This window comes from Hyaena hyaena, unplaced genomic scaffold (assembly GCF_003009895.1).
Source record: "Hyaena hyaena isolate Hyena2069 unplaced genomic scaffold, ASM300989v1 scaffold_96, whole genome shotgun sequence".
Taxonomy (NCBI): domain Eukaryota; kingdom Metazoa; phylum Chordata; class Mammalia; order Carnivora; family Hyaenidae; genus Hyaena; species Hyaena hyaena.
In genome coordinates, this window is record NW_024080729.1 from 3,615,183 (window position 1) to 3,637,941 (window position 22,759).

At 40.9% G+C, this 22,759-nt stretch overlaps 1 protein-coding gene across 4 annotated transcripts in view; it reads left to right on the forward strand.

Annotated features, from left to right (window-relative positions):
* Positions 1–22,759, forward strand: part of FKBP5 (FKBP prolyl isomerase 5) — a 112,078-nt gene that overhangs the window by 72,448 nt on the left and 16,871 nt on the right. For all 4 annotated transcript variants that reach the window (XM_039235299.1, XM_039235298.1, XM_039235301.1 and 1 more), the window contains exons 5-7: positions 1,861–2,003; positions 2,971–3,085; positions 18,598–18,754. In XM_039235299.1, coding sequence (XP_039091230.1) covers positions 1,861–2,003; positions 2,971–3,085; positions 18,598–18,754 — 415 coding nt within the window. The remainder of the gene's footprint in view (positions 1–1,860; positions 2,004–2,970; positions 3,086–18,597; positions 18,755–22,759) is intronic.

The window sequence follows — 22,759 nt, forward strand, 5'->3', positions numbered from 1 at the left end:
TGCTGTCATTTGTGTCTTAAATTTTTTAGGGTCGCCTGGGTGGCTCTGTTGAGCATCCGACTTCAGCTCAGGTCATGATCTCACAGTTTGTGAGTTCGAGCCCCGCCTTAGGCTCTGTGCTGACAGCTCAGAGCCTTGAGCCTGCTTTGGATTCTGTGTCTCCCTCTCTCTCTGCCCCTCCCCCACTCACACTCTGTCTCTCTCAAAAATAAATAAACATTAAAAAAATTTTTTTAAAGTGACAGCACACACTGGAAGGATGTAAAAGGAGCAACAGTGTCTTCTTATAGGAAGGGAACGGATGCCCTTTTACTTTGTTTTTCTCTCTTGTGTGTGATTGAATAATAGGCATGTATAACTTATACGTTTTTAACTAAACTAAGTATCTGATCTTTTGAAAAATTGTAATACTTAAGACAAGCTGTAGTCCTGAGTCAGGAATGCTCTATCCATCCCTACTTACCTACTTTAGTGTAGAATTCTTCTTATTCTAATATATTACCACCAGCTTTCAGTTCAAGATAATAGCGGTCTTCAAAATTCACTTTTAGGGCCTCCTGGGTGGCTCAGTGAGTTAAGTATCCGACTTTGGCTCCAGTCATGATCTTGCAGTTTGTGGGTTTGAGCCCCATGCCAAGCTCTGCACTGCAGTACAGAGCTTGCTTGGGATTCTCTCTCTCTCTCTCTCTCTCTCTCTCTCTCTGTCTCTATCCCTCCCCTGCTCTTGTACACTCTGTCTCACTCTCAAATAAAAAAACTTTAAAAAAATTCACTTGTGCTGGGATTTGATTACCTGGTCCTGCTGTCAGTTTTTGATTGACATGACCTCTCATTTTTGTATTTTATTCCTTTAAATCCCCTACATTTTTTTGTTTCCCAAAGGATTTGAGACTGCTTATTGTAAGATATAATTACAATTATATAGGCTAATATAGTACAGTTGAGACGTAAAGTCAACTTTTAGATTCCTGGAAGTAGGGAAAAAAAAATCTGAGTTCAGTGGTTCTTGTGATTTGACAAAAGGACACATAACCATTTTGTTAAAAAAAAAAACAAAAAACTTTTTTCTTTTTCTAAATTTGGAGATCTCTTTCATGGGCCTTTTTATGCAATTTATACTTTTCCAGTTTTGTTGTTTTTGCCTACTCAACTAAATTATAAGCTTCCTAAGGACAAATTCTGTTTCATTCCACACTATTTTTGTTCTATCTGTACCTAGAAAACACACCCTTTATTATGGTTGAAATTGTAAATTAAGCAACAGCTGCAACCCAGCTACATTTCAAAGAGGGTGTTACTACCACTTTTCAAAGATTTGGTCTTTGGGCAACTTAGAAATTGATACCACTGTTTTCCTTCTCAGCAAGGAGTCTTCTCTGGTCACCCTTAAAAATCACAGGTTATTGTCTCCCCCTCTCACGACCCCTCCCCCGCTCATGCTCTGTCTGTCTCTCCTTCAAAAGTAAATAAAACATTTAAAAAATTTAAAAGGGGGCGGGGCCTGAGTGGCTCAGTCAGTTAAGCATCTTCCCACTTTGGCTCAAGTCACAATCTCGTGGCTCATGGGTTCGGGCCCTGCATCAGGCTCTGTGCTGACAGCTGAGAGCCTGGAGCTTGCTTTGGATTCTCTGCCTCTCCTTCTCTGCCCCTCCCTCGCTCGTGCTGTCGCTCTCTCCTTAATGTTTAAATAAACATTAAAAAAAATTTTTTTAAATCACAATTTATTTCTTGGTTCTTTTTGTAGCCCCTGCCTACTGAGCATGTACTATAATAAGAAATTTGTACGAACTTTTGTTTTATGACCGTTAAATATTTTTAAATATGGCCGATCACTCTTAACCACCTTTTTCTTTCTCGTAGGCCAAGTTATCAAGGCCTGGGACATTGGGGTGGCTACCATGAAGAAAGGGGAGATTTGCCATTTACTGTGCAAACCAGAATATGCATATGGCTCGGCTGGCAGTCTCCCCAAAATTCCCTCGAATGCAACTCTCTTTTTTGAGGTAAATATGTGTGTGATGTTGCCTTGTTAGCATCTGTTCTACTCTGGTGCTGGCTCTGAAGCAAGAGACAGTGGAACAAGGAGCTAAGCTTGCTATTGAGAATCAGATCCAACTTATTTATTTTGGAGCTTGGCTTCTTGAATTGTTTCCCACAAACCCAAGGGGTGTGTGCCAGTGCTTTCTTAGAAACGTGTTTTTGGCACAGAAAGGTCATCTACAAATAAACAAAAGACACCAGGCTTAGAAGGAAAGGTTCTGGTCAGTGATGTGAGTGTAACATACTCAAAGTTGACCAGAAGACAGGTTGAAAATGTGGGAGACCAGTGTTGAAATATAACTAAACCAAAGGGTAAGGTATTTTCATATTCTGCAGGCTTACAGTTTGTCACCGATCTCACTTCTTCATTAGAGGCAGTAGCTGGTGATAATGTTACTCATCCTGTGTTGAAGTACATAGATTTGTCCAAGTCTGATTAAAAAATTAAGGGAGGAAATGCCTGAAACGTCATAACTAGGTAAAACAAAACAAAACAAAAAACCCCCACACCTTTAGTTGGTTGTAGGTCTGATTTCATAGGATTTATTTTTACATTTACAAAGGGAATTCCATGAATCTGGGGTGGAAAGGTGGTGGCCTCTAGAGTCAGACAAAACAGTTCTGGGCAGCACCTTGTAGCCCTGGCTTTTTGCCCACAAGGCAGCTTTCCTAGTATTTCCTGTCTGTCTGTGCGCTGCAGCCCCACAGGATGCAGTCCGAGACATTATCGTTACGTGAAGGCTCTTTCCAGGTATTGAAAGTGCAGTATTCTTTTTTTCCCTACTTTTCCAATAACTGAGATGCATAGATAAATATTAAAAGAGTATTATTTTGTATAAAATGAAAGGAGAATCAGTTGTCCTTGTCGTTAAGTATGTTAAGCTGGCTCTGTTTGGTCTTTTCTCAGCCAAATCCTTTTTTCCTTTCTAGATTGAGCTCCTTGATTTCAAAGGAGAGGATTTATTTGAAGATGGAGGCATTATCCGAAGAATCAAACAGAAAGGAGAAGGATATTCAAACCCAAACGAAGGAGCAATAGTAGAAAGTAAGTATTGCCGTGACAGCAAAGTAGTCCTTGAAAGTTGGGTTCCATTTATGGGGATAAAATGGAGGTTTCTTTTTAAAACTTTGTTTATAGAAATAAACAACTGAATATAGCTCAACTCAAGAATAGTTTTAAATTCAACATTTATTAATAATGACTTTATTTGGTAAATATTCATCCAACATGTCTATGCTAGGTACTTACTGTACCAGCTTCTGTAGACCCAGAAAGTGTAATCCCATCCATCAAGTCCAAGTCTATGGACTCCATGATGTGCCAGCAGCAATGTTAGTTGCCTTATGTATTTATTCATTTATTCTCATAATAATTTTATGAGATAAGATTTATTATCCCCAGGTGAGAAAAGTGAGTTCAGAGAAGTGGGTTCAGAGAAATTTCCTCAAGGTTAGAGAGTTACTAAACGGAGCAGTTGGGTTATAATTCCTTTCGGAGCTCCCAAACCCATCTCACTGGCTTTTCTCAAGATGAAAAAGTTCATTGTTTTAGTTACATCAAAATTGGATAATAGTGTTCACTCTGTTCTGTGTCAGGAGATCTAGGTTCACATTTACTTTTCCATTTATTGGGTGACTATTCCATTTTTTTCACTTGTTAAGTTGGGGAGAAGGATACTCCCAAGGACTGGGTACCTGATCACTCTTCCTCCCGGAGCACGATGTATGTCCTGTGGTGTACACTGCTTGTCACTTTGAATTGTAATCAGTGTTTGCCCATTTCCCCAGTAGACAGCTTGACAAGGACCAGAATCATTTTAAATCTTTTTGTTTCCAGCATCACCTATAGTGCCCTACACAGATTTGGTGTTCACTAGGTGCTTTCGGCACGGATAGATGTTTGAAAGATGCCATTCACTGAACTTGAAGTACTTTTTAAAAAAGAGTTGTGAGAAAACATAGAAAAATACTTCCACTAAGAAAACAATCAACGCACTCAACAAGGATGGCAATATGAACTATTATAAAAGGCCCATTTAAAATAAAGAGTTCACTTAGAACAGTAAACTAGAATGGTTGATTTTCTTATCTTTCCCATTTGTATATACTACTTGAGACCCATATTTCATTCCCGTGAGTCTGGCAAATTAGTTCAAGTTGAGTTACTTATTTAGTTGGAAACAGTTATAAATAACATTACAGTACTATTGCAGTCGAAGTGTTTAGGTAGCTATCATTCTTGGTATGTTTTAGAATAAATGAAGAGAAGCTCAAGTGTATAATGTTGGAGAAATACCTAGCCCAGGAGTCAGAGACAGGATTCTAGCTTCAACAGCTCTAACTAGCCCTTGCCTTTCTGGGCTCCAGCTTCCTTTACGATGAGACAGGGTTAGACGTCTTGATTTCTTAAGGTCCTGTTAGCCCTGAATGTTCCATGATAGAATTCTAAATTTTTACGAAGGTTACAAGAATGATAGAACATCATTTTCAGCATATTAGCAAGTATGTAAAAAGGTTATCTATAACAGATATTAAAATTTTTTATTATGAAAATTTTCAAACATCTAGAAAACTAGAGGTTTTTTTCCTATGATAGAGTAACTCCCCAGATTCAACAATTATAATATATATTTTTTAACTGGAGGCTTTTGTCAACCAAATTAAAAGAAACAGCACTGAACAGTGCCACAAAACTACCATTGCAGGGTTAACTCTGGGGCAGGCTAAATTAAATCGGATCTTGCTTTTGGTAGTAATTTTGGTGGGAGTCATTATTTTTAACTTTGTTTTGAAATCATTTTCGCCTTATAGACAAATTGCAAAACTAGTAGAGAAAATTCCCTTGTATGCTTCATCCAGCTCCCCCTGTTAACATCTTCCCTCATCACACTGCATTTATCAAAATTAGGAAATTAACATTGATAAAATACTCTTGACTATTGGGGTGCCAGGGTGACTCGGTTGAGTGTCTGACTCATGGTATTGGCTCAAGTCATGATCTCGTAGTTCGTGGGATCAAGCTGGCATCAGGCTCTGTGCTGACAGAATGGAGCCTGCTTGGGATTCTCTCCCCCTCTTTCTGCCCCTTTCCCTCTCGTTAACACGTGCTTTCTCCCTCTCTTTCTCAAAATAAATAAACTTTAATATCATTCTACAGATCTTGTGTGAATTTCATCAGTTGCCACACTGATGTCCTTTTCCTGGTCCATGGTCAGATTCAGGATCCAGCGCTGTATTCTGTCCCTCCAGTAGTAGTCTCCAGTTTGTGACAATTCATCAGCCTTCCTGTGTTTTTCATGATTTTAACACTTTGCCGACAACTGGCTGGTTTAGAGTGTACTTCATTTTGGGTTTATCTGATATTCTTCATGATTAGATTGGGGTTATGCATTTTTTGAAGAATACCATGTAAGTGATCCTGTGCCCTTAACAGTTCATCATCATCAGAAGGTCCATGATCCTGATGATGCTCACATGGTTAAGGTGGGGGTCTGCCATGTTCTTCTTTATAGAGTTGCTATTTTTAACTTACTAAGTATCTCACTGGGAGGGATCTAACTACTAGAAGACCATGCAGGTGTCTTTTGCATCACTGATCCATGAATGATTTTTTTTAAGCTTATTTATTTTGAGAGAAAACACAAGCAGGATACCAGGCACCCCTGATCCATGAGTAATATTTCCATGCAACAGTTATTACTGTAGGATTTGCCTAGTGGTGATTTCTCTATTTCCACTGTTCCTTCTACAACTTAATTGGAATTCTGCCATAAGGAAGGGCTGCCTCTTCTCCCTTTTATTCAGTTATTTATAATAGTGTAGAGCCATCGGTATTTATTGTATTTTGTAGGTTATTATTTATTGTTCTTCTTACTTTATTGGTCAAATTGTCCCAGGTGTGGTCATTGAAAGGTTCTTAACCTGGCTTTTGTGTGTTTTCAACATACATCCTTTTTTTTTTTTTTTTTTAATGTTTATTTACTTTTTGAGGGGGGAAGGGCAGAGAGAGAGGGAGACACAGAATCCAAAGTAGGCTCCAGGCTCTGAGCTGTCAGCACAGAGCCCAGCGCAGGCCCTGAACCCACAAACACGAGGTCATGACCTGAGCCAAAGTCAGACCCTTAACCAACTGAGCCACCCCGGCACCCCCTCCTTTGTTTTTTAAGCACTTCCTTACTTTTGGTACAAGATGCTCTAGGCTCATTTTGTAGCTTCCCCACCCCAGGGCTGGAATCAGCCATTTTTCCAAGGAGCCCTGATTTCTTATTAGAAAACAGTATTTAGAAACCAAGATCTGAGTGCCAGGTATACTCACACTGTGGAACATTATTGCTTCTAGAACCTCTTAACTTGACGGAGCTAGGAAATAGATGTACCACAGAATGCACGTATACACTGCTGTATGTGTGCTGTATTAGTCCGTGTGTCTATTAAAAGCTAGGAGCACGTACTGACACCCCTGGTTCCTATCCAGCACCTTATGTTCATCCTCACCTTCTCCCTTCGCTTTTTTAAAACTGCTTTCTCCAGCAGTGAGAAACCTCTCTCTCCTTATCCACGATGTGTTTGTTTATTTGCTTAATTGTAGGTTACACAGAAAGTGGTTTCAAAATTGCTAACCCACACCCCTGTGAAAAACACACTTTGTAAATGCAGGAAGTATTTGTGTAGAAGTTCCTGTAGTCCCTAGCCTCACGGCATACATTGAAAACACTGTTTTCCAACTTAGGTCAGTTCTGTGTCATCGCTCCCTTCAGTATGCTTATGTTATTCATTTATATTGCAGTTATGTTCTTTTGTTATGTTTGGATGCCATTTAGGGTTACTTCCCCCCCCCCCCACTCTGGTTGCTTTTAACTGTTTGTTTGCGGTAGGTGAAATATTACCATGATTCTGAAACTGTACAAAAGGATGCATAAAGTGTTATTTCCCCCTCCTTGTACTAGCCTGTTGCCATTTCACATTATTTCCACCTTCTTCTTACCTACCTCCTGTAGGTCACCAGTCACATTTCTTCCTGGTTTATACTTCTTGTGTTTCTTTTGCAGAAATGAGCAGGTACCTGTAGTTTTTCTCTTATGTCCCCTTCTTTTTGTATGAAGGGTAGCATACTATCGATGGGTTTTAAAAATATATATGAATAATTTTTTATCTAATTTTACTTTTTCTGTTTTCAAATATCTTAAGAAAGGATAATAACTAGGGGCGCCTGGGTGGCTTAGTCGGTTAAGCATCCGACTTTCGCTTAGGTCATGATCTCGCGGTTCGTGGGTTCGAGCCCCGCGTCGGGCTCTGTGCTGACTGCCAGCTCAGAGCCTGGAGCCTGTTTCAGAGTCTGTGACTCCCTCTCTCTCTGACCCTTTCCTGCTCACGCTGTCTCTCTCTCTCTCCTAGAAATAAATAAAAAACATTAAAAAAAAAAAAGGGGTAATGACTAATACTTTGTCTCTCATCTTGTTGGATTGTACTTTCTGGGAAGTTTTAGAATAAATGGTTTATTTTTACTTTTTTTTATCCAAAAGCCCTATTTGGCTTTCTGGAACAAATCAATTTTATAAAAATGTATTATATTTTCACTTGTACCTCTTTGAAACAAGTTCACTGTGTGTAGGAGAAGGACCGAAGGTTGACTTAAAAGTGGTGCCTGTCAAGGGCACCTGGGTGGCTCAGTCAGTTAAGCATCCAACTCTTGATTTAGTCTCAGGACATGATCTCATGGTTCAGGGGATCAAGCCCCACGTCAGGCTCAGTGCCGACAGTGCAGAAACCATGGGCACTTTGTTCTTTTGAAGTCTTTACTAGCTTGCTTTTTTTTTTTTTTTTTTTTTTTAATAGCATCACCCATACACTTAGATTCAAAGCCAGGAAGAAATCCCCAAACTAAAGCCAGTTCTGCTGTGAAGAGAACAGGAGAGACAGTGATGGTCGGTTATAATACATCATCATAGACCCAGAAGAGTTACAAAGTGTGAACCTCAGAATCACTACTTTATATTCTTACGACTTTAGACAAGTTACTTAACAGCCATGGGCAGCCAGTTTTCTCGTTTTCTCGTGTGTAAAACAGGAATGATAATCTCTTAAACCCACATAGGCTATCGGGACAGTTAAATGAAGAAAGGGGCCTAGTACAGGATGGGTATTTCATTTCTTTTTTCTTCCCTCTATATTATGCTTATAGAATTGGTTTTGCTTCCTTAAAATAGATTTAAGGCTGGAAATCCTGGACTCCTTTCCCTTAGACCCTACATCCAATTCATCAGCAATTCCTTTTGGCTCTACCAGGATTGACCTGGCACTCATGATTCATTTGTCTTTAACAACAGTCTTCAAATTCATTATATGTCTTAATACTAATTGTACCTAAATCCTATTTCTCCAGGATGTTTGGTTGGTTGGTTTTTGAAGAATAAAGTTATGGACTGAATCAAAAAAGGCTTTTAACTCAATTGTGATCTTTTGCTTCCTTAATTTGTTTGTTGTGGAAGAGAGAACTTACATTAGTTGACAGGATTTCTTCTTCCTCAGAGAAATGTTTACCCTCTCTTGTCAGGATCCTGATAATTGCAGCGCAGTTTTTAGCTTCTGTTACAGTGTGCTTTTTCTTGTGTCAATTATGATGACCCTCTTGTAATTCTTATTCAGTGTTGTACTTTTTCCATTAAAAAAAGTCACAGTGTTCTAAGGTAGTCCAGTTGACAGTGTGATGGCGACTGATACTTTAGACATAGTACTGTAATCGCCAGCAATGACTGCATTGTCACTTTTAAGCTTAGCTTTCTTAGAAATTGAATCTGACATAAGGCTCTAAATAGCCACCACTCCTCCTTCCTCAAGTCACCCAGCTTTCACATTTTTGACTTGTTAACTTTAGTGCTTGGAGTAGACACATCAAAATGCTGGCTGTATGTGGCTGTCTTGCCTCACAGTGCTTTTAGCCACCTCTGAGAGCAAAGGATGCAGACACTTGGCAGTGTTTTCAAATGTGAGTCTTTCAGCAGAGCTGCCCGCAGAGTTCATGTCATTGGAGTACCCTTCTCTTCCCTCACCTCTCCCTCTCCTATTCCCACTGAGTAAGACAGAAGAGGGGCTGGAGAATGATTTCCAAAAAAGAAGAAGGAGAGGGTGGGTGCCTGGGTGGCTCAGTCAGTTAAGCATCCAACTCTTGATTTCAGCTCAGGTCTTGATGTCAGGGTTCATGAGTTCAAGCCCCACATTGGGCCCTGCGCTGACATCACAGAGCTTGCTTGGTATGCTCTCTCTAGCTCTCGCTGTCTCCCTCCTGCACGCATGTGCATGTTCTCTTTCACTCTCAAAAATAAAAATTAAAAAAAAAAAGAAAAAGAAATCCATAGTCATGCTGGAAAATAGGATACAAGTAGATTAGAAATTATGAAGAATTTCTGGAAATATGTAAAGTAGATAAAATTGGACTGATGGAAACTAGACTCAGGAAACCCAACTCAAAACAGGTGTAGAGAAGATCTCTGCAGAGGTACATACCATTCTTCTCAACAAGCTTGGGCAGAACTCCAAGCTCACAGTCAGCGGGTGCAAGGGAGCCAAAGCAGGCTGTGGGGCAATCATCAGGGTTGTTATAAAACAATATGGAACAGCTGGGCCAGTAAGCTTTCCTAGCAGTACTCAACTTTGGCTGAATTTAGAATTACCTGGGGAGCTTTTAAAATCCTGATGCCCAGACCTCACTCCAGACCAGTTAAATAAGAATCTTAAATCTCACAGGCTGGAACTCCAGGCACAAGGTTTTAAACTCCCAGGTGATTTTAATTTGCAGCCAAGGGTTGAGAATTACTCTAGGGTCTGGCTATGTCTTTTGCTCCCAGGCTAAAGCCAGTAAGGCCAGATTTCTAAAATAAAATAGTGATCTGCTTCAGAAGACTCCGTGTGTCAAGATTTGGGCTACAGAGTAAGGACATGAAGTGTCTTTCAACTTTTAAAGCAGATTTTAAGGGGAAGAAAAGTGAAATCACTCTGCATAACAGTAAATAGTCTCAAGTATTTTGCTCCTGAAGTAAAACTTGTCTGTATATCACCACTGGGGAAAGGTATCCCCAGCCTTCATGTGCACAGTAAATATTTCTAGAATCTTCCATAGATCTCCACAATCAGCCCATCCCTTTGGGGAAAATCCTACCATGGAAATAAATGTATCCAACCACTCAGAAAATCCGTGCCAGGTAACCACAAGCCTGTGGTCTTGCTGCATACTTCCTTTATAACCTAACCAGATAACAAGGAAATATCAACAAGTTACCATAACAAAAATAAACACCAAGATGGACTAAGAAGAAATAGAAGAGAACTTTTATTTTAATTTTTTTAACATTTATTCATTTAGAGACAGAGCATGAACAGAGACGGGCAGAGAGAGAGAGGGAGACATGGAATGCAAAGCAGGCTCCAGGCTCTGAGCTGTCAGCAGAGCCTGACGCTGGGCTCGAATTCACAAGCCATGAGAGCATGACCTGAGATGAAGTCGGATACTTAACTGACTGAGCCACCCAGATGCCCTGAAGAGAACTTTTAAAAATACTTGTCATTATCTTCAGAGATATTTAACAGGATGTTAAATTAATAGGTTAAGAAAAAAAACAGCTTCTGTGAAAAAGGAAAAGAAAGATAAAGTTTCTGAAAGTTAAGAATATTATTGTCAAAATTGGAACTCAGTGGAAGGGTCAAAAGGCAAAATGGGCAGTCCCAGAATTCTGATTAGCAATATAAAAAGTAGTCAAGGGGGCGCCTGGGTGGCTTAGTCGGTTAAGCGTCCGACTTTCGCTTAGGTCATGATCTCGCGGTTCGTGGGTTCGAGCCCCGCGTCGGGCTCTGTGCTGACTGCCAGCTCAGAGCCTGGAGCCTGTTTCAGTCTGTGACTCCCTCTCTCTCTGACCCTCCCCTGTTCACGCTGTCTCTCTCTCTCTGTCCTAGAAATAAATAAAAAAATTTTAAAAATAAATAAATAAAAAATAAAAAGTAGTCAAGGATATCTCAGAACATAGAGCAGAAAACCCCCAAAGATATAAAAGACGAAGAAAGAAAGTAGGGATGAAAAATTTAAGCCCATTTTAATCTAATCAAACATGTGATAGAAGAAAATTCCCTAGAGAAGATAGAAGAGCCCTTAGATTGAAAGGGCCTTGAGGTGCCTGGGTGGCTCGGTTGGTTGGGTGGCTGCCTTTGGCTCAGGTCTTGATCTTGCGGTTCGTGGGTTCGAGCCCTGCGTCAGGCTCTGTGCTGACAGCTAGCTTAGAGCCTGGAGCCTGTTTTGGATTCTATGTTTCCCTCTCTCTGACCCTCCCCTTCTTACGTTCTCTTTCTTGGAAATTAATAAAACGTTAAAAAAAATTTTTTTTTAAATGAAAGGGCCTTAGGGATGCCTGGGTGGCTCAGTCAGTTAAGCGTCCGACTTCGGCTCAGGTCATGATCTCATGGTTTGTGGGTTCAAGCCCCACATCGGGCTCTGTGCTGACAGCTAGCTCAGAGCCTGGAGCCTGCTTCAGATTCTGTGTCTCCCTCTCTCTCTGACCCTCCCTTGCTCACACTGTCTCTATCTCTCTCTCAAAAATAAAAACATTAAAAAAAATTTTTTTTTTAAATGAAAGGGCCTTGGGGTGCCTGGGTGGCTCAGTTGGTTAAGTGTCGGACTTCAGCTCAGGTCATGATCTCACGATCTGCAAGTTCAAGCCCTGTGTCGGGCTCTATGCTGACCGCTCAGAGCCAGGAGCCTGGGTTGGATTCCGTGTCTCCCTTTCTCTCTGCCCCTCTCCTTCTCTCTGTCTCTCTCTCTCTCTCTCAAAAATAACATTTTTTAAAAAAGGAACTTAATAAAAAAAAGATTGAAAGGGCCAGTTAAGAGTGCCATGCAACAGTAAAGAGTGCTTTTTCACCAAGATACATTCTGATGAAATTTCTTGATTCCACAGCTTAAAAGGACATTTTGAACTGTTCCAGGGAGGAACAAGGTCTGTGCAAAGGAAGGAAGATCAGAATGACCTCACATTTCTTACTCATGACGCTACATACTACATGACAATGCTTTGAACATTGTGACTATGAGTATTTTGACCGTAGAGTTCTATCCTCAGCCAAATCATCATCTAAGTATGAGAACAAAATCAGCTTTTGGGAATATGCAGACTCATGCCCTTTTTGAAAAAAATGCTATAAGATAATACTAAACTATCACAATAAAACTAAGAAGTGAAGACTTCAAGGCATAAGAAACATGAGTGAGCAAAAAAGCAATTTCCATAACATGTCAGTGAAGTTGGATGCATTTATCTTGAAAGATCTCTGAAATGACATAACTATCATGTTAAAAATAATAATGGTTTAACAGTCTGGAGCTAGGTTCTGAGTCATTTAAACAAAATGTGGTGCAGATGGGAAGTGGAGAGGGGAGGCAAAATTGCCTATAATGGTTTTATTCTAGGGGATGGTTATGCTGATTAATTCGTTAACATTGATACAAATATATATACCTTTAAGTAATTTGTTTAGAATTTAATGTTAGCTACTAGGAAGAATAGCACATTAGAACTTCCAAACCAGGGTGCCTGGCTGGCTCAGTTGGTAGAGTGTGCTATGTGTGATCTCAAGGTTGTAAGTTCAAGCCCCATGTTAGGCAGAGAGATTACTTAAAATCTTTAAAAAATTTTGGGGGAGCCTGGGTGGCTCAGTCAGTTAAGCATCCAGTTTCGGCTCAGGTCATGATCTCACAGTTCATGGGTTCACGCCCCGTGTCAGGGCTCCGTGCTGACAGCTCAGAGCCTGGAGCCTACTTCAGATTCTGTGTCTCCCTCTCTCTCTGACCCTCCCCTGCTCATGCTGTCTCTCTCTCAGAAATAAATAAAACATTAAAAAAAAATTTTTTTAAGTTTTATTCACATTGTGACAGCTCTGTGGAGCCATTAGGCAGTTGCTTATACCAAAGTTTTAAAACATGTTTAATCTGGTATAATTTACTGCTAATTGCAGGAAAATAATCATAGCTAACTTCGATTTAGATCATCTGTGCGTATCCACACATAGCACAATGTTTTCACATCTTAGATACCCTGACATAGGTATGGAACGCATGCCGCGTGCTGGGCTATCAGCTTTAATTCAGTCCCTGATTTGGTCCTCTCCACAATTAGGAGCTAGCTAACATTCTTTTCCCTACTCCTGTGGATAGAGAAGTGGAGCTTCAGATCGTTTAGATGACTGTGCCGAAAGCCGTGGTTGTGAAGTGGCACAATGGGACTGGCCTCTAGGCCTGACAAAAGTGCTACACGTGTGTAAAGAGGAGAGTGAGAAGGATGTGTGCCGGGTGCAGTTCATTGCTGTGGGCGTGCTTGCCATTTAGACTAAGATCTCTGATCCATTTGCATAAATGTCACTGTGTTCCAGCAGCCAGGGACCATACCTGCTCCCAGCTAGCATCGGTCCCCCCGGTCTGTAAGCAGTCGTGTAGTGGCCTTTGTTCATCTCTAAGAGTATAAAACGGTGTGGAGGACGAGGGGCAGTCTGAGGCCACATTTGACTACCATGCTCGATGGGAACAGTTTCTCTTCCAGTCAGTGATGAATATGCCTCTCCTGATGTGACAAATTCATCTCTGGTTCCTTATTTGCCTTTTCAGGGAGTCATTAAGAATCCAAAGTCTCTTGGATGTTCTGCTCTATTAGGCAGGCAGAGAGAAACTCATTTGACGTGAATTAGGTGGCAGAAAAACCCCTTGTCTTGTGGGAGTAACCTGTCACAGCCCGGGTTTCTCCGGCCAGATGACCAGTCTTGTCTAGTAGTGATGCCATTACAGCACTCCCATTCAGACCCCAGGGCCCAGTCATTGTTTGGGGAGCGAGTGCAAAGCCATCAGACACCAACTGCTATAATTAGAAAAGGGAAAAACACACACTTACCAGAGCTAACGTCTTTAGGCTGGAACATTTACAGCACTTTTTTTTTTTTTTTTTTTAAGGTTATGGAGCCTCCTTCTCAGTTTTGCTTCCTAAAATACAAATTCTACAGTTTTTGGTTCTTGCATTCCAGTTTTTGTGACTGCAGTACACTCTCTTTCCTTTTCCCCCCTATTTTAATCGGAGTACAAATTGCTGTCAGCACATTGAGTTCATGTGCCAGCCACATTCAGAACAGGGTGTTCTGTGCTCTTCAAAACAAAATTGCTCTAGGGCAGTAAGAGAACAATAAGTCAGAGCTCCAGTTTAAGTGATGTTTTGCAGCAGACCCGGCTTACTTGATGTGGTTACACTCGGATTGCGCAGCAAAGCTCGGGTAATTTCATTTGGTTTGACTTCATGGGCTCTGGAGGACCTTCCCTCTCTAAGTTACATAGACTTTAAGTCAAGGGAAAATGTTCCTTTTTAACTTGTGTATTTTTTTCCTTTACCAAAAAAGCCCTAAGTAGAAGCATCCTGTATGTACTTTTATTCTCTTTGGGCACGTCATAGATCATTTACTTCCCGTAAATCATGCTGGTTGGAATTAGCAACAGACCTCCTGAGCCCTAGAGGCTGAGCTCCCAGTGAGTCATGATGGTTATTATTAAATATTTATTAAGTGAGTATTTGCACTAAGAGATGTAAGGTCAAAAGCAACCACAGGTCTTCCTTAGCCAGAGCTGCCGGTTTCCTTTGGTGCCAGTTGTTGAGACAATTAAAAAAGGGGTGGGGGGCGGGCACTGGATCTGTAAGAGCCAGGCAGGTTTGCATCTATCACCGTGAAGGGGCCCTACGATGGCAGGCAGTTCGTGGCGTTTCTGTGGCCCCCGGGTGGTGTGTGAGTTCTTGTCAGCAGTCTTGTAGAACTTGTCACACCAGTGTTCCAGGCTTACAAACCAGTTAACAGAGCGATAGCCTTCACTACTTGTAGACTTAATCAGTGGGCTGTATACCTCTCAGGCTGTGATACCTTCTTACTCTGATATTCCAGATTAAAAGGAGTGGTTTGGGGGCGCCTGGGTGGCTCAGTCAGTTGAGCATCCAACTCTTGATTTTGGTTCGGGTCATGATCCCAGGGTCATGAGCTTGAATCCCACATTGAGCTCTGCGCTGAGCATGGGGCCTGGTTAAGATATTCTCTCTCTCCCTCCCTCTCTCCCTCTCTGTCTGTCTGTCCCTCTCTTTCCCTCCCTCCTCCCCCCCCCACCTCTCTCTCTTGCCCACACTCTCGCTCTCTCTCTAAAATAAAGTAAAATAGTTTTTTAAAAAAGGTACTGGTTTGGGGTGCTAGAGTGGCTCAGTCGGTTAAGCATCCGACTTTAGCTCAGGTCATGATCTCATGGTTCATGGGTTCGAGTCCCGCATCGGGCTCTGTACTGACAGCCAGCTCGGAGCCTGGACCCTGTTTCAGATTCTGTGTCTCCCTCTCTCTCTGACCCTCCCCTGCTCGCGCCATATCTCTCTCTCTCTCTCAGAAATAAATTTTTTAAAAAAATTTTTTAAAAAGGTACTGGTTTTTTATATTTACATGTGAACTGGTGTATGTGTGTTTGTGCACATGCATGTATCAGTTTCAGATTTTAGGGTACTGTAGATAGTGTTCAGGTCCAACTTAGAAGAGTTAGATTTACCAGAAATAAGATTAGTACATATATAAGGTAGTAAGTAAGTATAGAGTCATTGTAGAGGTTTACCTTTCTACCAGGTGGCCATAAACATTGATTCCATCATTCATTGTCTCTCTTAGGCCAGCTGCTTTCATTATAGTGTGCTTGCCTTCATTATAGTTTGAACCTTTCAGGGGGAGTAGGAGGGGGGCTTACTTGCTTCACTTACTTTCTCAATATGTTTATTAATAAGTAGCCAGTTTTTTTCCCTAATATGATGGGTTGTCCCATGTAAAGAAAACTCCTGAAATTATTTATGTAATTTTAACATCAAGTACATGCATCAAGCTGAAAATGAGCCTAGGAAACTGACACACAGGCAGGAATCTTTTGCAGTCTCTGGATTTCCTGTTTTGAAAACACATTCAAACTTGATCAACCAAAAACCACAATGAATGTACTGATAGTTTCCTCCCCCACTAAACGTACTCTCCTTTGGGGAGGAAGATACTTCTAACAATAAACCTCAGACAGAAAAATCTGTCAGCTAAGTTGTGAGGTAGCAGGATCATAAATCTCAATACTTGAGAATATTCCACAATTCATGGGAAAGTCACTTTGCTCAGCCATTTTTTTTCTCATGAAAAGTATCATCGCATTAGTCTATATTAAATTTCCTGGGCTGGGGCACCTGGGTGGGCCAGTCAGTTGGGCGTCCCACTTTGGCTCAGGTCATGATCTCACAGTTCATGGGTTTGAGCCCCGCATGGGCTCTGTGCTGACAGCTAGCTCGGAGCCTGGAACCTGTCTTCGGATTCTGTGTCTTCCTCTCTCTCTGACCCTCCCTTGCTCATGCTGGCTCTCTCTCTTTCGAAAATAAATAAAACATTTAAGAAAGTTTTTTTTAATGTATTTCCTAGGCAGAGTTTAAAATATTTAAGAGCATAAACTTTTCAGGACTCTCAATTCCTTTAGAACATCAGCTTTTATTTATTTTAGTAAAAATATCTTAAACCTTAGACTCCCTGCAGAACCTCTCTAGTACGTATTTGAAAATAATACAGTTAAATTTATTTTGAAAATACTTCCAATTAAAAAGAATTTTCTTCCGACTTTGGCTCAGATCATGATCTCACAGTTCATGGGTTCGAGCTCCACATCAGGTTCTGTGCGGACAGCTAGCTCGGAGCCTGGAGCCTGCCTCAGATTCTGAATCTCCCTCTCTCTCTGACCCTCCCCTGCTCACGCTTTTTCTCTCTCTCTCTCTCTCAGAAATAAATAAAACATTGAAAAAAAATTTTTTTAAGGATTTTCAGTGTGCTATAAAATGATTTGAGTTTCATTTTATCTAGAGCATTCCAAAAGTGACTGTAATAGAGAAAATCATCTACATTTATGACTGTGGGACATAGAGCAAACTTCCTATATGTCAGCTTCGCCCTGAAAGCCAATGTATTTCTTCCCCTTGTTTGGAGAGTCCCGTCCCTCTCTAATTTGGCTGAAGCTTCTCCAGCTTCATCCTGTGTCTGCGATGTAAACACATCAGGGTGGCATTAATCCTAGTAAATCAGACAAGGTAGAGAGCTTCAAAGCATAATGTCCATGTGACACTGTAGCTCTTGATGTCTATACCACCACTGTTTACTTTTCAGGGTATCATTTTTCAGGTCTGGGATAAAGGTAACCTGATGAAATGATTAACCATGGAATTAGCTTTGAAGCTGGTTTCTGGCCTATATCGAGAACTATATCACTGGGTCATAGATTCACAGGATTTTAGAGCTTCAGAGGACCTTTGAGATCACATAGTTCACAAGTAGAGTAAGTTGGACTTGAATTTGTATTTCAAAAATCATAATTGTCTCATGAAACAAGTAGATTAGAGCAAGTGATTTTTAGTCTCCCTAAAGCCAGTTAAAGTAGAGAAACCAGTGTTAGAAAAGAAGCATTTGAGGAAATTGGTACATCTTAATCTAGTCCATGGTATTATAGAAGCTAGAGTAAATAATTTTCTTATGAAAGACAAATTACTGTATTATTTGGTGACTGTTGTGCTATTGTATGAGCCATTCGTTTTTCTTACTGAGTCAAAGACCTAAATGGAAAAGAACGAATCTTTAATATGAAAAGTAGTTGGGAAGATTCAGAGAATTGTTTATTCTAGGGAAAAAAGTCTAATGGATCAAGAAAAATATATATCTCTCGATCCATTTTTCTTGTTTTGTTCTGAAGAAACATAAAAGCTCCTTATCTGTTATGAAATTACCCTGGAAATGAGCTGAGTGAGTTTGAGTGAAGTGAGAAATTAGGCCCCAAGAAATTGACCTCTTAACATTTCAGAAGAGGTGGTTAGGTAATTTGATTTAAGAAGTTATAGTAGACTAATGATTCCTTCACACTTCACATTTATCACTCCATGAAGGGATAGAGCTATGGTATAGTTATTGATGATGTTGGCTCTGGGCTTTCTGTTTTTACTCAAATATATTGGGAATGAGATTCAGACTCTTTAAAAAAAAAAAAAAAACTTTTCTATTCAGTTAACTTTTGTATATCTTTGGGGAAATAGCCATTTGGTTGTTTTTCATCTAAGCCTCTGGAGTCAAGATGGAGTTATAAATGTTGCCCCCCTTATATAGTTGATAATTAAATTTGTGCACCTTGATAGTTATCAAATATTCTAGTATTTCTTGATCCTATGTTATAGGTGAGGAAATCTCTCTTATAAGGTAGGTTTAAATTAAACCTATGTTTCCACTTTGTTTTATTATCCGCTAAGCTATCATATTGATACAGTTACTGGTAATTTTAAGTTTAAACTTAGAAATAGGATGGGTCTTAAATTTTCAGAGTGGGCAGAGAAGTGTCAACAGGACATACCCCAGTTGTCACTAGATGAAATGAGAAAGGGGAAATCATCGTTTATCACTTCCCTAAATGAGCCAGTCCTGTGGAGCAGCTTTGTGACTGACCTGTCTCCTCTCCCTCAGTCCACCTGGAAGGCCGCTGTGACGGAAGGATGTTTGATTGTAGAGATGTGGTATTCATCGTTGGGGAAGGAGAAGACCATGACATTCCAATTGGAATTGACAAAGCCCTGGAGAAAATGCAGCGTGAAGAACAATGTATTTTATATCTTGGACCACGGTAAGCAGCATACCAGTTCAGTGCATCGTGAGGTTATCTAAAGGACAGGGATTTTATTTTGTGTATGATATAAGAAAGCAGTCCACTTTTGTGCAACCTGGGTGGCTCAGTTAAGCGGCCAACTTTGGCTCAATTAAGTGGCCAACTTTGGCTCAGGTTATGATCTCATGTCTCGTGGGTTCAAGCCCTGCATCAGGCTCTGTGCTGACAGCGTGGAGCCTGGAACCTGCTTCAGATTCTGTCTCCCTCTCTCCCTGCCCCTCCCCCGCTCACATTCTGTCTCTCCCTCTCAAAAATAAATCAACATTAAAATTAAAAAAAAAAAAAAGTCCACTTTCATTCTTTTGCATATAGCTATTCAGTTTTCCCAACACCATTTATTGAAGACTGTCTTTTACCCATTATATATTCTTACATCCTTTGGCATAGATTAATTGACCATATGAGTGTGGGTTTATTTCTGGGCTCTGTATCTCGTTCCATTGATTTGTGTGTCTGTTTTGTGCTTCTATCGTACTATTTTGATTATCACGGTTTTGTGGCGTATCTTGAAATCTGGAATTGTGATACCTCTGGCTTTGTTCTTCTTAAGATTGCTTTGGTTGTGCAGGGTCTTTCGTGGTTCCACATTTTGTGTGTTCCAGTTCTGTAAAAATACTGTTATTTTGATAGAGCTTGCACTGAATCTGTAGATTGCTTTGGGTAGTACGGACACTTTAACAGTATTAATACCTGCAGTCCGTAAGCATGGTATATCTTTCCATTTGTGTCATCTTCGATTTCTTTCAGCGGTGTTTTATATTTGTGACAACACGGATGGACCTAAAGGGCGTTAGGCTGAGAGAAGGCAGACAGAGAAAGACAAATACCATATGATTTTACTTACACATGGAATATAAAAAACAAAACGAACAAACAGAACAGAAACAGAATTATGAATACGGAAAACAAACTGGTGGTTGCGAGAGGGGTGAGAGGTTAGGTGAAATAGGTGAAGGGGGATTAAGAAGTACAAACTTACAGTTACAAGTCATAGGGATGCAAAATACAGCCTAGAGGATATAGTAAATAATACTCTGCTAATATTGTGTGATCATGGATGGCGTCTGCACTTACAGTGAGCTTGGTGCAGTGTGTACAGTTGTCAGATCACTGCGCTGTACACCTGAAACAGATTGTAGGTCAGCTGTGCTTCCACTTGCTTTTTCAGTCAACGTTTTGGTGTTTTCAATGAAGTTCATGTTACCAGTGGAAACAATCAAATCAGGCTACAGTTAATCATGGAGTGAATTAATGGGCTTTATAATATCAAAGATTTGTGAGCCTTTCTCCGTGATTGTTGTGTGTCAAGAACAGGGCTGACAGGCAGGTGTTGCTGCTTACTGGTTTTGCCTGCCATGCTGCCAAGACAGGAAGCTGTTGGCCCTTCTCACGTGATTCTCCTGCCCCCCTTCCCTTTTCTCTAAATTAAGTGGGAGGCAGTGAAACATGTGAGGGGTGGAAGTAAAAGCAGCATTTGGATGATTTATTACTACTTGAATTTGTGCCACCTGTTCTTATACAGAGTCCCTGAAAAAAAAAAAAAGTGTTCTTCCTGGATCTAAAGGCAGCGGAGATGACTCATTTTTGCCTAAATTTTTCCCATCATAAGGATATCCATTAGCACTTCCCAGCTTAGAACTATCAGACACTAACAGTCTCTCTTGTGAAAACATGTTTGGTATTATTTTTAGACCTAAAATTATACCACGAATCTAACCCTTCTATCTTGATAAATGGACCCTGGAGAGAAAGCAGGGTGTTTTGATTCTGTTTGCATGAAAGTGCATCAGCTTATCTCGAGTCTCCTCCTTCTCGGGCTCCTTGGGTTTCAATCACTCAGATTTGGGGTTGTTGACAGTCTGGATGACCTACACTTACCAGTAGGTAAAATTGTGCCTTTTATGCACTTGCTGGCCTTTGTGTAGCCTCAGTGCCAGTCCAGCGACATACTCACCCTTGCCCTAACTCTTAAGCCATAATCCTCTTTCCTAAGTGGGGTGCTGGCCATGCCTGCAAATGCTCTACACCTTGAACCCCTTTAGAACCTTCACGGAGGCACCTTTCATTTAATACCTTCTTTTTCTCTGTCATCCTTTTTCCACGATTATATTCCTACTTTAGTGTGTTTTATTTACATTTATTCTATATTTTTAGTTCACCCTTAAGCGAACTTCTTTCTCTCATTCTGTGCAGAGCTGTTTTTTCCTCAAGTAGAAAATAGAGGAGGCTTTCTCTGCCATATCCAGGTACTATCTAATTATTTTTAATCTAGCATTCTAAAATTCTAGTCCTAGACTCACCTAAAGAGAATAGTGTTTATGTCTGCTGTATCCTTTCCGATTTAAGCTCCCTGAGCATAATTCTGCATACATGTATAATATTATACGAATCAGTTTGTTACATTTTAACTTAGCTGACAAGACAGTTTGGGGGGCAGACGTCTCAAGTTTAATGGCAAAGAGAAACAGAAATTATCCTTATGTTTGTTAATGCCAATAGTTCCTTGCACATTTTAATTGTCGCATCATTAGTGGTTAAACCCTGCTATGCACCTTACCATCTGTGTCCACTTGTGCAAGTTACTTAACACTTCTTAGCCTCAGTTTCCCCTTCTATAAAATGAGGATAACCGTATCTACTTCCTAGAGTTGTGGCGGTCTAAATGAGGTAGTGTGTGGAAAGAACTCTGCACAGTGCCTGACAAATGTAAACTCTCAGTATATTAGCTGTTGTTGCTATTGGGGTGACTGTTTTTCTATGCCATTTTACCCTCAAGACCACAGGGAAAAGGCAACCCTGTTTTAACACAGGGTAGATTTTTCAGATCTTTTCAGTCATAAAAGTAATCACGATTCCTTAAGTTTCTAAGTCTAAAAGCCTTTCCATAGTTTTATGGAAATACTTGAGCATGACTAGAAAGGAACACGCGGTTTCTCTTCGCCATGCTGGTTGGTCTGCAGAGGAGGCCACATGTGCACCGTGTGCCGTTACCCGCGTGTGTAGACGGGCTCCTGCGGGGCGCTTCCCTGTCCGATCCGCACTCGCCACAGAGCGGCACGTCCCGCTGCTCCGTACATGAGCTGCTGCACACGTAGGCTCCTGCTCTCTTGTGCCACGTGCGTGTCCTCCTCCAGAAGATGCTCAGGGCGCACCTTCTCTCCGACCCGAACAGAGTCCTCGGCAGCCCGCTCTCGCAGTAAAGTTCATCAGAGACGTCCAAAGAACCTGTTTTTTCTCAATGGGACAGTTATCTTCTCTTTTGCTTTCGATACTGTGACCAAATCTTCTTTTTGATTCTAAGTGAAGTGTAGCTAGTTACAGTTTTTCCCCTCCCTTTCCTTATGCTTCTGTCCTGCACCAACGCCTGACAAAAACACAGGCTGCCAAGAGCCATCATGTTTAATTATGAGGCAGTCTGGGTTAAAAAATAAACAGCTTTCTGGGGACACACAGAGTCTGAATTTAAATCCTGGCTCTGCTGCTCTGCGCCTTTGTGTGATGCTCTGGAAGCATGTCCTCTGAGCCTCAGTTTCTTCATCTGTGGAAATGAAGCAGTTTGTAAGCACTTAAGGTACAAATACTTCTTACATGCTCATAAAGCCTTACTGGTCATTGATAGTCATTATTTGTGTATCTGCTATGTGCAACTAGCTGTTAATTGGAGAACATTACTACCAGATTCCTTCTGCTACTGTAGCCCAGCTTGTCTTTGGGTTAAGTCCTGGAATTACATTCCTGGTGTTCTGTCTTGCAGTCAGATGAATCTGTGCGCCGCCCCGGTCCTTCCTCGCCTGGGCTGATCTGGCGTCAGTCAGACAGCTTTCTGTGTAACATGGGAGTCGGGTTAGATGCTCCCGGAATAGTGGGGGTCAGCCTGGGCCTCCCCACGGTGGTGTGCTCCACGTAAAGCTTCACAGAACCTCTTCAGTGGAACCCAGGGGAGATTGGAGAAATACTACTCTC